At 48.2% G+C, this 16,222-nt stretch overlaps 2 protein-coding genes across 3 annotated transcripts; both read left to right on the top strand.

Moving 5' to 3' along the window:
- The first annotated feature begins 494 nt into the window (after positions 1-494).
- si:ch211-154o6.3 (uncharacterized protein LOC563854 homolog) lies at positions 495-7,572 on the top strand. The gene is made up of 13 exons (XM_062399963.1): positions 495-765; positions 2,362-2,480; positions 2,924-3,129; positions 3,477-3,600; positions 3,894-4,015; positions 4,554-4,640; positions 4,833-4,922; positions 5,336-5,424; positions 6,144-6,366; positions 6,527-6,649; positions 6,784-6,949; positions 7,145-7,233; positions 7,408-7,572. Exons 1-13 carry the CDS (start codon positions 676-678, stop codon positions 7,515-7,517), a joined length of 1,638 nt encoding a protein of 545 aa, XP_062255947.1. The 5' UTR covers positions 495-675; the 3' UTR covers positions 7,518-7,572.
- A 499-nt stretch (positions 7,573-8,071) lies between these two features.
- On the top strand, positions 8,072-15,109 carry pianp (PILR alpha associated neural protein). 2 transcript variants are annotated; one of them, XM_062400061.1, is made up of 5 exons: positions 8,075-8,965; positions 9,169-9,581; positions 9,992-10,070; positions 13,547-13,693; positions 14,354-15,109. In XM_062400061.1, exons 1-5 carry the CDS (start codon positions 8,955-8,957, stop codon positions 14,373-14,375), a joined length of 672 nt encoding a protein of 223 aa, XP_062256045.1. In that variant the 5' UTR covers positions 8,075-8,954; the 3' UTR covers positions 14,376-15,109. The 2 variants fall into 2 exon arrangements, with proteins under 2 accessions (XP_062256046.1, XP_062256045.1); XM_062400062.1 differs by lacking the exon at positions 13,547-13,693 and having other exon boundaries at positions 8,072-8,965.
- The last annotated feature ends 1,113 nt before the right edge of the window (positions 15,110-16,222 follow it).

Here is a 16,222-nt window from a genome sequence, read left to right as displayed (position 1 = left end):
TACTGGTATTTCTTCTGGATTTTTATAAAAACTTTATTCTGCACATTAATCAATCGTGTGAATGAAAATGTGGCCTGCAACAAACTTTCCACGATTGTGTGAAGTATAAATACACTTCCAACAACACCTTTTCTCCTTTTTAAGTTGTTACATGGTTTAAAGTAGCGCTAAGTCTACCCAAAGAAAAAGTTATCGGTTTGATTTGACACTCAAGTCGCATTTACGACGTGGAAGTTAACAATTACGAGCTGACAGAGTGGCAGTTGAAGGCATCGCGGCTGCACAGTTTGTGCCCTCCAGTGATCAACGCACGAGCCAGACTCACTTTCAGGTCCTGACTTGTAAATAAAAAACAAACCACAACCTCTCCCCAACTCACACATGTCCCGGTAATTAAACTCGAACTATTTACAGTTATATCTAATAGAAACACGTTTTTCAAGGCAATACCTCAAGTGACCACACGGTGGCGGTGTAAAGACAGTTATACACGTCTAACGTATCGTCAACATCCGGCGACACGTCCTCCTCACACACCGCCGAGGATCTGTGTGATACATTGGACTCATTTACCCTTTTTTATTTATTATTTAGTTAAACCGTCATGTTTATTTGACGCCGAGGCTCGGGTCATTTCAGTTGAACACGTAGGTTCTCGCCTGTGGAGAAGCTCAGATGGGGGAAGTGAGGAAGCTGCAGAAGAAGTTGAGACAGATTGAGAATCTGGAAATAAAGATCAGTCTCAGCCCAGAGGAGAGAATCAAGGTACAGGGTCAACTTCTTCTTCTCGTGTCGTTGACTGTGAGCAGCTGAGCAGATCCTGGACATGTAACAACAGGTCACAGCTGCAGCTCACTACACAGACACAGTGCAAAACTTCAGAGAAGATCAAAGGAGAGTTTCATAATTCAAACATCTGACGTGGTTTATAATATTTATGTGCAGAGTAGCTAAGCTCACGTGATCACATAAAGCTGATGTGTATGCAGATATCTTACAACGAGGCTTCTTACTCGCTATAACAGTGTTAATATCATCAGAAGAATGACGTGTGATCTAATCAAGAGGCAGGAATTTGAAATAATTTGCCTGAAGAAGTGAGAAGATCAGATTCTCACAACTTGAGAAAAGTGGGTCAGAAAAGAAAAGAATCAGCGGGAACTTCAGGAAAGCTCCAGTGTGTTTAAAAGCAGAATCTCAATATTGAGTTGATTTCTTCACCAAACAGGAAAGGGGTTTCCTACACGTCAGGCTCAGGAGAATGTGGCAGAGATGGTTAATGGTTAACTTAGTATATGACGAAATAAGAATGAAGTCATGAATAATAAATAAGGTCACATTGAACAATATTCACAACGGATTATCTTCTCATCAAGAAGTCTAAATCAAGGGTTTACACTGCCATTAAGTTGGAGACTCACAAAGAGTGGTAGAAATTACCAGAGAATACTTTATAATACTGTAATCAAGTACATGTACTGTCAAGTATAATTGTGTGGTACTTTACCTGAGTATTTTCATTTGATGCCTCTTTTGTTTAGAGGGAAACTTTGCACTTATTTCTCTACAATATTAAACTGAACACTGTAGCTACTTGTGACTTTCCAGATTAGGATTTTTAAATTTAAATGTGATTAATCCCAGTGTAATGATGCATTAATACAGATAACGTTAGCTGTAATTAGCTCAGACCAACCTGAGGTGCCACAATTATGCATCAATATTGATAATTGAATAATGTTTTAACCACGGACAGGGGTTCAAATTTATACTTTTACTTTGGATGTTTGCTTTTAAAACCAAATTTGCTGCCAATAATACGTATGTACTTTTATTTTGCAACATGTAAATATTAAATACTTCTGCCACCATCGCTGCTGATGGGAAAATCAAAGCCAAACCAAATCCTGTATGGGTGAATCCCGCCAAACATCTGATCGTCAGGATCAAAAGACACCTCCTTCTTAGTAAATGTCCAAATTCTATGAAAACGCCACAATCACAGCCTCTGTTAAAAATTTGTAATTTCTCAGTCCCAGCTAACAGAAGCCTGATGACACGAGCTGGGTTATTTTACTGAGGTTTTAAACACATCACACATTTGTTTTCACAGTCGGAGTAAAGTGAGTAAACACTGTGCGAGTGGCGGTGCGCTCCCTTCGCACAACAGCCGTTTCATATCAGGCTAACATGCCTAATTCACTCATTCATGCATATTTCATCAGTCAGGAGCACGGCGCATGCTGCCAGTTGCGGTCTAATAACTATCAAGACAAGCCAAGTGTGTTGGTTGAGCACATAAGCAACTTGTGGAATGAGCAGCTTGGTTCACAACCAATCTCGTGCCTCCTTCCCTCTCAGATCTCCAGGAAGGCGGAGCTGCGTTCCAGATTGGCTGAGCTTCAGCTGCAGCTTTCTGGCCCGCAGCAAACTCCGGGGACTGTGGGAGACGGAAAAAAGGAGAAGATGAAAAGACAAGTGTAAGGAAGTGAGGGAGCGGTACCGGGGGGGGGTGCGTGGGGTGTGTGTGTGGGGGTTGGGAGCATAATTCTTCAAAAGCAACAACATTCACTTTGAAGCTTTTGATGTTTTTGTATGTCTTTCCCGAACACACTGGAGGTCAAATACTGTCACGCTTTAAGGAATTGGCAACTGTCTACAATTCCTAATGTGCCATGTAAACATCACTCGGGATGTCGTCCTCTCTGTTAAAGACACTCGAGGCCTTTGTGCAGATGACTGAAACCAGTGTGGATGTTTGTTCTCTCCTATAGAGACTCAGAGCTCCTTAAGAAATGCTGCTTTTGTCTGTGTGGGTCTTGGGGATCCTCCACAGGTTTGCTCCCTGTCAAGGAGGACGCTGTGTGCACTTTTTTTGCATCCTGATTCCTCATTCAGCTTTTTCCTCTGCACACTGGCTCAGGGAGGATGCTCCTGGGGCCCTTCCATCACAAACGCCTCCAGCCTCCAAGATGCCGAAGGGAGAAGAGCGGCCCAGAGCTCAGACAACGCCATCACCTGCTGCCAGGCCAGGAGCGGAGACGGGCAGAGGACGGGAGAAGCCGGCGCCGGCCGAGGTGTCCGGAGGCTGTCCGGACTTTGACGAGGAGCAGCACCGGCGGCAGGAAGGTGGAATAATTAAGAAACACGGCTGAAGGGATCGTCATTAGGGTTGATCCCAGGCAGGGATGAAAGTACCACGCGATGCCTTAATTTGCAATTAACATCTAAAATCAGATTACACATGTTTGCCCTGAGGAGTCCTAACAATCCCACGTGGGCTACAAGTATGAAAAAAAACCAAAAGGTGTCTTTTACTTCCCTGAAGACGGGAGAACGTTTTGCAATCCTTGGAGCTAAACGAGCTCCACACGTTGCAGGGGCAGACTAATCCATATTGAAGAGCTGTGTAGGGTAACAAGCCGGGGTGCTGGTGAGTCAACATTGCTAATTGCATAAATCATTTCTTTGCACAGAAGCGGAATTCGCATCCCTCAAAGCCTCCTGGGAGAAGTCCAGGTTTCGCCTGAGGCTGCTGGAGGGTCACAACGACATCGTCACCTGCGTGGCTGCGGTTGACAACCTGGTGGTTTCTGGGAGGTAAAGAGAGGCGCTCATTTGCATAATGGATGTGCAAAGTGAACATTTCAACCTAATTCATCCCTTTAGACGCTGCCGCTCCTTTTCCCTCGCCGTCTGACACGTGTTTGTTTTTTCTTCCTCCGCCTCAAACGCTCGGGCTCAATCCTCCTGTGGTTCATGTCAAACGCCTTTTAACTTTGCTTGTTTTTTATTGCCTCCCCTCACCTGCTCTTTACTCCCCTTCTATCTCCCCACATCTCCTCTCTCTCTCGCTCTCTCGCTCTGTCCATCTGTCTGCCCCCCCCCCGCAGCCGAGACACCACGGTGAAGGTGTGGCACGTTCCCACGGCAACAGAGCAGAAGAACCTTGGGGGCCACACTGGTGGGGTTACCTGTCTGTCTGCACCTCCCCCTGAATACTGCAAGAGGCTAGGTGAGGACACACACACACACACACACAGACACAAACACACGCTTTGGTCCATGTGCGCTGACTAGAGCTGAGTAATGCCTGTGTCCCGCGGTCTGGTAATTATAGGAGCAGTTCATCAGATCAGGCCCAGTGAGCGATAACCTCACTAGACACTTGGGAAAGTTCACTGTCTGTCTGGAGCAGGCAGCCCTCCATCACCTGAGCTCCAGCGACCCCCCTGGTCCTCCTCCTAAACACGAGACCCCAACTTAAAACACAGAGTCTATAAATGATGCAGCTCAGAGGAACTATGTAAACGCGGCGCCCATTGACTAATTCTTTTCTCCTTTTCTAAATCACGTCTCCTCTCTCTCTGCGTCTTTCTTGCAAGCGGTGTCTTTTTTCATTTTGTGCATCATCATTTATTTACAGCTTCCTTCCTCAGCTTAATCTTTTTGTCCTCCTCCGTCTCCCTTTCTCTGATCCCTGTTCTCTCCTCCTCCTCCTCCTCCTCCTCTGCCTCCTCCCGCTCTTTTGTCTCTGTTTGCCCTCTCATCAGCCAGGTCTCTGGATTTGTCCGACAAGGAGAGGTTTATATTGAGTGGCTCGGCAGACTGCTACGTGAAGATCTGGGCCCTGAACATCGGTACACTCAACCACAGAACACAAACACACAGATATTGTACATTAAGGTGGAAGGTGCCTTAGGGCTCTGTCTGAAAAACCTGTGCTTGTGTGAGTGTGTGTGTCTGTGCGTTAATTTTGTATGCAATGTATCTCTGGCTGACCGGTGGGCTGTGACTTGTCAATTAAATTAGTATTTTCCTGTTACCTCCAGGGCAGTGTGTTAAGTCTATCTACACATTCAACGCTGTGACGGCGCTCTGCTTCGTGCCAGAGGGAGACGGCTACATCATCACCGGATCAGGTGTGTGTCTGTGTGGACACTATGGCGCATGTGGGAAAACTAACAGCTTGTGGCACAGTCGATTGAACAAGTGGCATTTGAAATTGTCCAATACCTTTGTGTTTGTGTTGGACATCGATCACCGTACATGTGCAGTCTGTTCTTTCAGCAGACACATGCATATTGGTATGAATGCATTATTTTATACTGGTGTGTGTGTGTCTTATATGCTTACTAATGGGTTGGCAGAGTCTGCCACAGTGGCATCATCTGCCAGTGAGTTAGTCAGTGTAGCGGAGGGCTATCAGGCTGAATCAGAGAGATGGAGGCACACAGTTTAGGCAGTCAGGCTCAGGTGGGTTGACCGTGACCAGCTATAATGACTGCCAGCCGCCTGTCGGCACATGTTAACCTCACACTCTGTCACCCTGCAGACGGGGGGAAAGTTCAAGCCTGGAGCTGGCACACTTTCGACAACTGCCAGTCAATCAACGCTCACCAGGAAGCAGTCACCTCCATCCAGGTGGGTGGGTCACTCACCCGCTGGCCGTGACACAGTGACACAGTCTGCCCTGAGGATGCTCAAGCTGTTTCCATTTTCCGCCTGTTTTTAGAACAAGATGTCTGACACAAAAACACCACTGTTTCTCTCTCTCTCTCTCCCTTTCTCTCTCTCTCTCTCCCTGTTAAAGCTGCTAAAGTAGCCTCAGAAGTCTTGGTTGTTAATTTGTGCAAAAGCCTCTGCTCAGGAAATCAGACGGCTACATTCCACACGCCTCCCCCCCCACACACGCTGTCCTTGTTTATTGCTTTCAAAAGGAAATCAAAGATATTTATTGAGATGTAAGCTCGGCCAGTTTTAGAGAGCACACTGTACAGATTCTGAGCAAAAAGCCTTTTTTTTTATTATGAATATCGAAATCCACAGCTGCATATTCAAATTTTTGGTTTTCAATTTGCAGTCATCAAAATATGCCTGAAGCACTAAAGCGAAGCGCATCATTGTTCTCCTCTCTGTTGTTTATCATGCAAAGCACACAATCCATTTAGAACCAACAGCACCACAGTAATGTACATTTTGAAAAATGTTCACACACTTCTTTTCTTTTTAGACACAAACATACACACACTCTTGTCTGTCTCTCACACACACACGCACACACTCACACACATGTGCACACACATAAAACTGGGTGAAGACTCACATCGCCATGACAACCGTGTCTCCCGTGCCCTCCACAGTCTCAGGGTCCGCTGGCGTTCAGCGGCTCGGCGGAGGGGGGGGTGTCTGTGTGGGAGAACCGGTGTTCGGATCGAGACCCCCTGAGGCTGCTGCACCACTGGAGCGGCCAGGTGACGGGCTGTGGGGGGGGGCCGGGTGGGCGTCTGACCCTCAGCCCGCGGGGAGACAGAGTGTTCCTGGCTTATGGTCAAGCCTGGCTCAAGATCCTGCACTGGAGGACTGGTGAGCTCTGGAATGACTGTGTGTGTGTGTGTGTGTGTGTGCATGTGCGTGTGCGCGTGTGCGTGTGCGTGTTAGATATGGAGCGAAATAAAGAAAAGGGAAAGTAGACGGAGGAACATTTGCATAATCCTTCCACCTAACATCTGTTCAATTATCACAGGAACAACATCCAGACTGACCAATCACAGCAGCATCGCCGGGGTAACAGATTGTGTCCACCAGCCAGGAGGCCTCCTAATTGGCTCCTGCTATGATCTGGCAAATGGAGAGAGCGGTCTCAATTGTGAGTCCCGGAGTAAACCGTGTGCAGCCACAAGTCGTTCACTTCACTCCAAAGCACAATGGAGGACTTCAGATCAAATCCAAACCACTTTGTTTTCCTTTGTTAACCTCCTTCGTCTCCTGCTCCCTCCTCAGTGTTCTCTCTGCCTCAGTGTCGCTACCTGGCCTCTCTGACCTGGCCCGACGCTCCCAGAATCCTCTGCTTCGCGGCGTGGGCCACGGGGAGCGGAGACCACCGGTGGGTCACGGGAGGTCGCGGCCTCATCGTTTGGGAGCAGCTCCCCAGCTCCGGGAAACAAAGGTGGGTGCGACTCCCGCCAACCCTGCTCAGGAAAGTTTAGCCTAACAAATGCTGAATAATATTCGGTATTTGAATATTCATTAGTTCTTGTGAGGTCAGTTGCTAATCCTGGAGCTACGCTGGGATTTAACAGAGCTTGACACACACTCCTGTTGATAATAGGTGTTTAATTAATTGTGGGTTTAAATGTTACAGGGGGGACGTCACGGTGAAGAGCGACAGTCGTTTGGACTCGTGCACGCTGGAATCAGAAGAAGAAACAGAAGATGATGAGGAGACTGATGGTAAGGACACACACACACACACGCGTGCAATTTCACACCTCCTCATTTCATTGACTCACACACTTGATGACTAACTGTGGAATCGCAGATTACACCATCATGTCAATTTGAGATGATGCATGTGGAGAAGAATCTGCCTGACCCTCCCCCCCCAACCTCCCTTGTCATCTGTAGATTACGAAGATGATGATGATGTTGATGTCAACAATGGAGGGGCAGACGGACAGTGTGATGGTGCGGAGGCTGGAGGGCTCGGTGCGTGGCTGCGCTGCGTCCTCCAGTGAGTCCTGGTTTCTCACACTGAGGACACCACGGCCTGCAGCCACGGAGAGGAAATGAGGGGGGGGGGGGGGGGGGGGTGACAGCGAAGGAGGGTGCAGGGGTGTGAAGTGTGACAGACTGAGTGTCGTGGGGGGGGGGGGGGGGGGAGCATATGGGTGGAGAGAAGTGTGTGTACATATGTGTGAGGGACAGATTGTTTTCTATGTAAATATTTGTTTTCCATGTACAATAAAGCCGTCCCGCTGTGACTCCGACCTCCACATTTGCATCTCTCGTTGTCTTTCTTCGATCTCGGCCTGACCAGCCCGTCACCCCCCGCTCCGCCGGTGCATCCTGTGTAAATGAATGGAAATTGAATTATATTCCTTCTTTATTCCCCTCGCTCCTCTCTCCTTCCTTCCTCCTCCTCCTCCTCTCTGCTGTCCGTACGTCTGTCTCTCTCTCGCTCTCTCTGGTGTCCTTGATGTTTTTTGTAAAAACATAATTGAAGAGGGGTTTTTTTTGTTTTTTTTTTAACCTCCCGCCTTCAAAAATCTGCTTATTAATGTCATTCTCAGTCTCATTTCTGTTTTGCTTTCGTCAGATTCATTTTCGGTTTCTCCGCGTCCATTTAATTGAACCCGTTTTTTTTTTCATATTATAAAAACACACATAATTAGCATTTAAATCTCTTTCCTACAGTCTCTTGCCCTCCCCGCACTGCTCTCTCTCCCCTCTTGTACTCTAGCAGACTCTACATGTCTCAGTCGCTAAGGCAACCGATGCTTTTTTTCCCTCCTCACTTGCTCTCTGTATCTCCCCCTTTCTCTCTGCCTCCCTCTCTCATTCCCTTTCTCCACTGACAGAGGTAGGCATGATGACCGATATGTGTTGGAGAGTGTGTGTCTGTGTGTGTGTCTGTCTCCCGGCGTTGCTTGTGTGTCGATGAGTGACATTTCTGTGGCATTTAGGCAGTTAGGTGCAGACGGGGAAGTTGCCTCTCTCTGCCCAAAGTGCCATAGAGAGTGCTGGCTCCGTGCACGACGCCTCTAATGATGATTAATGTGCCGTGCTCAGGTGTGTGCACTCTAAGTGTGTGTGAGGGAGCAGAACAGACAATGAACTTCAGGGTGTTTTTTTGCATGCAGATGTGGATCTGTGTGAACATGTGGCGCACAATTGACTGTTAAAATTTTAAAAGCCTGCTGTAGCCCGGGCGTGTGTTTGTTGTTGCTGAAAGCAGATGACAGCTTGGCTTTGTGAAAGTACCAGTGCTGGTGTCTATGTTTACATGCTTTTTATCTCAGTACATAAAAGATGGAGAGAGAGAGAGAGAGAGAGAGAAAACAAGCTGGACCCTCCCCCTTCTCTCCCTCTCTCTATCCCTCTCCTGCCCCTCTGTCTTATCTCACAGAGAGAGATGATCGGAGGAGCAGAGTCTCAGTGAACAGAGCGAAGCGATGGAGAGATGGTAAGATGAATAGTTTGTGAGGTGGAGGAGGGATGTGTGTGGTGCAGATGCATAAAATGTCATGGTGAGTGATGGCTGGCATGGGAATCAATGTCTGAGTGCTGGAGGTCATGCAGGGTGCCTGTGGACAGCACATTTTTTTCAGATAACTTCTCTGTCACTCCATCACCTCTCATCTCTTCTCGCCTTCATCTCTCTTCCAGCTCCATCTCTCCTGTCGCACGACTGACTGCCCTCGTCTCCCTCCTCCTGATTGGTCTGGTGACACAGCCCTCCACCTGTAACCGGGAGGACGCCGAGGGCGAGGAGCAGGTGGACGCCCTGCCGGTCCAGCTGTCCGTCACCGCCCAGGTCACACCCACGCCTCTGTGGGCGGTGGTCTGGGGTCCCACACAGCAGCTGGAGGACGAGACCTACCACTTCCTGTCGGGCCACCAAACTGACCCCCTGCAGCATCACGGGAGTCAACAGGAGACCGGCACCGCCCCGTCCGAGGCCTGGCCACATCCCGGTGCAAGCGTTCACCCCCGTGAGGAGACACCGCTGGGGTCCAGGGAGGAGGAGGAGGGAGGAAAGGATGGAGGGACGGAGGCGGAGGAGACGGAGCCTGAGGAAGGTGGGCATCAGGGGATGCACATGAAGGATTTTTAAATCAAGGTGGCCGTGAGCTGCAGTTCATATGAACACGCACACACACACACACACACACACACACACCAGGAGTCCTCCAGGGAATTAGCTGTCACCGGGTGAAGGCTGACACCCTGCTGAGTTTGTGGCAGGGAATGCCTAATAAAGTTCTCATCACTCACACGGAGGAACTGGCCGTCAAACTGCGAGATAGAGGGAAGACGTCATGGGATTTGTGTTATAGTCGGAGGCCAGAGCCGTGCACATCCAATTTCATGTTTCAGCTGGTTTCACCATATTTCTTCTTTTGTTCTGGATACAATTAGAAATGGTCACGGTTTGAGATTATTAATGTGTGTGTGTGTGTGTGTGTGTGTGTGTGTGTGTGTGTTACAGTGGACCCTCAGTTCTACGTCACCGTGACCATCTCCTCGCTGCTCATGCTGACGGCTGTCGTCATTATAGCCAAACTCTGGTAGGAACCAAAACTCTCCTCCCAAATCTTTTTGTGTGTGTGTGTGGGGGGGGGGGGGGGGGGGGGGGTGGGCAGCCCTCAACAAGTGTGAGTGCTCGGAGCAGGAAGAGGACAGGAAACACATCCTAGTTTCTTCTAGGGTAAAAGTTAGTGACAAGGTGCAGATCTGTGGGAGCTGCCTCCGTCAATATGGCGGCATTTTGTATCTCGGAATTCTCCCTTTTAAGATTAAAAGGATTAAGAGTTTGATCTGAAAATATTTTGCAGACCTCCTAGATTATGTTTGCTTGGAATGAGCTAAATTTTTAAATATAATAATAATTAAAACAGGATGTGTTGAGTTCAACTGTAGAAGGATTTTTCAGACGGGTTTCAAACTGAACACACAAATTAAAGCTTTTTCCAACTTCAGATTTCTTCTTTTAATTATTAGTTATTTAAAGTTTTTCAGACCTCTTAAAAAAATGATAAAAAAGAGAATTGTCCTTTTGTTGAGCGGTTTGTTAGAGAAGGAGAATCAGTGACGGAGAGGAATCAGAACTGGAGACTTAAGGAGAAGAGGGGACTCTAATGGGTCAAGATGAGAATGTACGGACTGGGCCACAGGTGCACGTTTGTCTTGTCTTGTCTGTTACTCATGATTACGACCACGGCTCCACCACATGTATATCCGCCCCCCCGAAGTGAGAGCTGAGTAATTGCTTACTAATGACTTGTGTGTTCCTGAAAGTCACAGTTGGCACAGATGTGTCATTTAGCGCCATTAGAGTGGCAACGATTAAACATTCAGTCCGGCCATTAGGACGGTGGCGGAAAAAAAACAACAGAAAAAACCCTGATCAGTTGTCTCACTGGTGTCAATGTGCTTCAACAGCCCGGCGGCCATTAAACCTCTCAGAGCATGTGAACATGGAGGGTTTTGGTTGGGGTTGGGGTTGGTGGGGGTGCCTCTGTACATGTTGCTGTAGCGCTTGTTGCACACATGGCCATTAGCTGGAAATGGTGGGGGGGGGGGGGGGGGGGGAGTCATCTCTGTGATGTAGTGGAGCACTTCCACGCTTTGCTGATCAAACCAATAACACCTGGTTTATTTAACCGCGGGGACTCTCTAGCAGTCTCATCCTGTATCTCACGCTCTCCTCGCCATTTATACTCCTATTACAACCCCCCGCCCCTCCTCCTCCCCCCACTGTATACCCCTTATCGACTCATCTCACCCACATTTCTGTTGTATCACACTTTGCCTGAGTCTGTATAATTTGTTCCCCCCCGATATCCCCCATTTTTCCACGCTCTCTCTTAATCTCAATTTTTTCTCCCACACTCCTCCATTATCTCCCTCCTCATCCTCCTCCTCCTCCTCCTTCCATGTAGGCCTCCTTCCTCTTCTTTTCTCACATTTTTCTTGATTTCTCTCTCGGTATACATCGTGTGTCCCCCCCCCCCCTCTCCTCCTCCTCCAGGTTCTCCACTCACTTCCAGTTATCTCCATCGCCTCGCTCTCTAACGCGGCCTGTCTTTGCACAGCCGGCGCTCCTCTTATCTCCCTCACCAGTCTCCTATCTCTCCCAGCGCCGCCAGTCCGGCTGCAGATCCGCAGATAATCCTCCAGCTTGCAGTGAGCCGATACACGATAACAGCCCCCCCTCCCCACCATTCTCTCTGTTCTTGAAACCGGCCTGCCACTGTTGTTTAGATTACTTACTTCACCAGGCCCCCGTGCCGATGGCCTCCTCCACAGAGGGCCTCACTAAAGTGAAAACTGTGGGGGACTCAGACTGGAGACATGGCAGCAGCTCGTCTCTATACACTGCCACGTGCTTCAGTGTCATAAATGTGTAAATAACGCCATGTGTTAGATGGGGGTGGGGGGTGGGGGGGGTGCAGATGGACCGAAGTCATAGCCTATAGTGGAAATTGGCCCCCGTCCACTTCATTATGAGTATAGAAGAGCGGCATATGTGCTCAGTGATTCTCCCGGCCCTAAAATCGACAGTGTGGCTATAATGTCATCAAGCGTGACTGTGCATGTGTGTGTTGTGTGTTTGTTTGTGTTGTGTGTTTGTGCGTTGGCTGTGTGTGTTCACGCTGCACAGGGTGTGTGTGGAGGCGAGCCAGGAGAGGACAGGTGTTACTGAGGGAGCACGAGGCGGCGGGAGCAGCTTTGTTGTGCATCTTAAGTATTCTTATGGGCCTCAACCCCTTGAAGTGAAGGCCCGCCGGCTCCCCGACGTGTCACCCGTTTGTCCACCGCCTCACCTTGTTGCATCCCTCCCTCCATCCTCCCCTTCCCTCGCTCCCCCCTCCCCCCTCTCCCCTCTGACAGTGTTTTAATGAGTCCGATGAGTGCACTAATTCTCTCTCACAGTGGCAGTGTAATGTGTTCGCTGATGCTAAATGGCTCGGCTGTTCTTGGTGCTCTCTCTCACTGTGTTCCTTCGTCTCTCTCTCTCTCTCATCTCTCTCTCCCCTTCTGTCTTTTGTCTTTCTGCTGTTTTTTTCTTCTTCTCTGTATCTGTTTCTCTGTGTGTCTTCTCTCATTTCATCCGCTCCCTCCGTCATTCCCTGCTGTTTCTCTCTAACCTTCTTTCACTTTAATCTTTCTTTCTTTGTCGTCTGATCGCTATTTATATTCCCCTCTCTTTTACCTTAATAATCTTTTTCTTTTCCCATCCCTCTTTTTCCTCTTGGGTCTCTCTCTTCCACCTCCATCCCTGTTCTTCATTCCTTCTTGCTATTCTTTCCTTTATCATCTATTTCTTTATTCCTCTTATTCCTAAATCCTAAATCCTAAAATTCAATTCCTCCCTCAATCCCCTTTCCTCACTCTTTTCTTTCTAACCTTCTTTATTTAATCTTTCTTTTTTGTCGTCTGATCTCTATTTATATTCCTGTCTCCATTACCTTAATAATCTTTTTCTTTTTCCATCCTTCCGGTTCCTCTTCTCTCTTTTCCCCCTCCACCTCTCTTCTTCACTCTCTCTTATATGTATATTCCACCCTCCATCCCCTCTCTCTCTCCCTTCTTTAACCTTTATCTCACCAACTTTCCTTTTGCCATCTGATCTCTATTTATATTTGTGTCTCTTTTACCTTCTTTTTAATTTCCCCATCCCTTTTTCCAATTTTAATATCTCCCTCCATTCCCTCTCCTCTTCTCTCTTTCTTTGTTGCTCTCACATTCTTTCACTTTTATCTCTCCCTCAAAACTCCAACTTTCCTTTTTGTCATTTAAACTCTATTTATATATTCCTGTCTCGTTTACCTTGATAATTCACATCTTTTTCTTTTCACATCGTTTTTCTCTCTCATCTCTCTGCCCCTCCACCTCCATCCCTCTTCTTCACTCACTCTCTCTCTGTATCCTTTACATCTACATTTCATTCCTCTTTTCCCAAATCTCAATTTCCTCCTTCTCCTCCTCCCTCCCTTTCTCTCTTTCTCCATCTATGCGCTGGACCACTCTTCTCTCCCAGTTATGATCGCAGTTGTTCCCAGCTTCCACCCCCGCTCTCTCGTGGCGTGGCGCCCCCCCTCACGCTCGCGCTCCCTCGCTCCCTCGCTTCAGAGGACAGCCGGCAGACGTTGCACAGCACCTCCTCCTCCTTCACCGACAGGGAGAGGTAATGAGTCGCCTGCACACAGAGACTGTGTGTGTTTGTGTCTGTGTGTAGTCTATGAGTCTGATGTGTGCATGTGTGTGTCACTGTGCACCTCTGCATTCAGGTGAACTTCTTTTATGTGTGTGTCTGTGTGAAGCAGCCTTATTACCCCTTGTGTGTGCACTGTAAGCATGTACACGGACCATAATTGGACAGCAGTGCTATTCTCTGTGGAGCATTCAGGCCTGAAGATGTATCAGTGTTTTAAACTCTCTCTCCAGATGAGTCATCGTGGGCCTGTGTAAGGCGGCCAGCCCCCGTCCCCCAAATGATGCTTTTATTCCAGGGTATTTAAAGTTATTCTCAATCAGGACAATTACAGAGCTGTACTCCAGTGCCCCCCCCCCCCTCTCTATCTCTCCCCCCACACCTTCCTCCTCCTCTCTCTCTCTTCCGTCTCCCCCCCTCACCATCACCACCCCTCCTATCTGTCCCCTGTGATGCTGCTTTCCGTTTGCGTGTACACCACTTTTTCAGCTTCGGGCCTCTCTGCTCCACTTCTCCTCCGTCTTCCTCCTCTGTCTTTCCTCCCGTCACCAGGGCTCCAAAACATCACCCCCCCCTCCTCCTCCTCCAATCCTGGTTCTCACTCCTCTCTGTCTGTGTCTCTTGCTGTGTCAGGATCCCAGTTGTGAACCTCTGAGGTGACTGTTTTTCCATATGGTAAACATTTCTACGGGGCCCGAGGAGGAGCATCAACACGACCAGAGGACGTGCCCGCAGTGCTGTTCTTATTTTTCTCTGAAACTGTGAAATGAATTCAGGGATCCCAGGTGTGCAGCCATGACAGAACTCCGTGGCTTCCCTGAGGTCTGAAAACCCCGAACTCATCTTCCTGCTCGTCCTTCCTGCTATACTTCTTTCCTATTCCCTTTGTTGGGTCTGAATTCCTGTCCGTGTCTCTGCGTCACTGTCACCTGCTCCGTTTTACATCCTCTGAATGGCCTCGAGCTTCCCGAAGCTTCCCCACCGCTCTGTGCATCGACCTGCCATGACTAATCCACAAACAAGCCGTTTTAACAGCCATCGCAGCATCCCATTACCCCTGAAATGCCCTACCTGTGCTTCCACAACTGTTTTCAGTGATTCAGCCGCACACACAACGTTAAATCTTGTCCAGGAGACTGTTCCCTCATGAAGTGACACTCCAATTCAGAGCAGTTTATAGCAGGGCTTGTATCTGGCTTACAAATGGTAAAAAAAAAAGAAAAGAAAAAGCCATTCAAAGCATCTCCAAACACAGAACGAGGTATTTCACAAAGCTGTTTGGCACGGCTGTAGCCACCAGGCAATGCGTTTAACATGTCACGCTCCAAAAACTGCTGTTTATTCCCCGCTTCAGGCGCCTGGAATGCAAATAGTGTGCCCCCCCCCCCCCCCCCCCTCCCTCCTGCAGTATAGAAGAGTCGGTTTTGTCTCAGTTTTTCCTCATGATTTGTTCTCTTAATTATCTGGCTGACGTGCACCTCTTTGTGGAGCCTCTTGCGAGCAGCCTTTGTTCCCGCTGGACCGTGTAGAGGTGTGTTACAGGCGTTAAGGTACTTCCAGTGGCGGAGATCAAATATCGGAAATGGCAACGGATAGAAGAGGCATTCACTGCTGCTGATAATCAATGAGTCCCACTGGTGTCTGGATGGTGCGCAGCAAAGACAGATTGACGTCTTTACAGAAAAGAGAACTCAAAGGACTGATGTTGCCACAGCGAGGATTTCTTCCCCCCCCCCCACCTGAAAGCCAAGAATCCCAAATCTGGAAAAGCCAAACCATCATTTCCTGATCAAGTTACTGTATTTCCGCCGTCTTTCGCGGCACCGGGGGAAAAGTGGATCAAGCAGCATCGTTTCTGTCTCTCCAGTGAATCTGCATGTACACAGTTAGGACATCTGTGAGAGCTACTCCAAATCTATTATTTATAAATGTCTATTTTATCTATCAGTGAAGAGATGTCTTATAGAAACCTTTCAAAGCCAGATGTCAAGTGTGCGTTTGGCAACTTTTCTAAGCAGCTTTGAGACATGAACCCTCCACTGACACACATTTCCACAACAGACATAGTGATGGTGGCCTCATGCGTGGCTCGTGCTTTTAGTAGCATTCCTGTAGAAGTGTGGTCTGTACCATGGAAGTTCAATAAAGACTCAAAACTGGTGTTTTATCTTCGCCTCTACTCTGTTTATTTCTGTGCATGCTGAGTGAATTCCCTGGGGAGCCGTGCGCTTTGCAGTGCTTTATGGGAAGGATAAAGCTTACACTGTGCATTTTAATAGCTACGCTATCCTAATCTTTCTCTGCATGAATTGAACATTTAGTCCACTGCCTTGGAATTGATTTGGAAACATGGGTTTGGCATTAGAAGGTCCCACATGTGCCAATCATGTTTTTTTACCAGTGAGGAGCTTCTGAGAGGGATGGGAAGGGTTTGAAGCTCTCCCTTATCGGTTAACCTCGTATGGATCCCTCTCGCTTCAGAGAGATTAACAGGATGCTAAG

Source organism: Platichthys flesus, chromosome 11 (genome assembly GCF_949316205.1).
Source record: "Platichthys flesus chromosome 11, fPlaFle2.1, whole genome shotgun sequence".
NCBI classification, from domain to species: Eukaryota; Metazoa; Chordata; class Actinopteri; order Pleuronectiformes; family Pleuronectidae; genus Platichthys; species Platichthys flesus.
Note: the sequence above shows the minus strand (reverse complement) of the source record. Positions and strands in the feature narration are given on the sequence as shown.

Coding starts and splice junctions, on each gene's coding strand:
- pianp (XM_062400061.1), top strand. Junction 9,582..9,991: donor GGAGACGGAGCCTGAGGAAG/GTGGGCATCAGG, acceptor TGTGTGTTACAG/TGGACCCTCAGTTCTACGTC. Junction 10,071..13,546: donor GTCATTATAGCCAAACTCTG/GTAGGAACCAAA, acceptor CTTCTCTCCCAG/TTATGATCGCAGTTGTTCCC.
- si:ch211-154o6.3 (XM_062399963.1), top strand. CDS start 676: ATGGGGGAAGTGAGGAAGCTGCAGAAGAAGTTGAGACAGATTGAGAAT. Junction 5,425..6,143: donor AAGCAGTCACCTCCATCCAG/GTGGGTGGGTCA, acceptor TGCCCTCCACAG/TCTCAGGGTCCGCTGGCGTT. Junction 6,367..6,526: donor GATCCTGCACTGGAGGACTG/GTGAGCTCTGGA, acceptor CAATTATCACAG/GAACAACATCCAGACTGACC.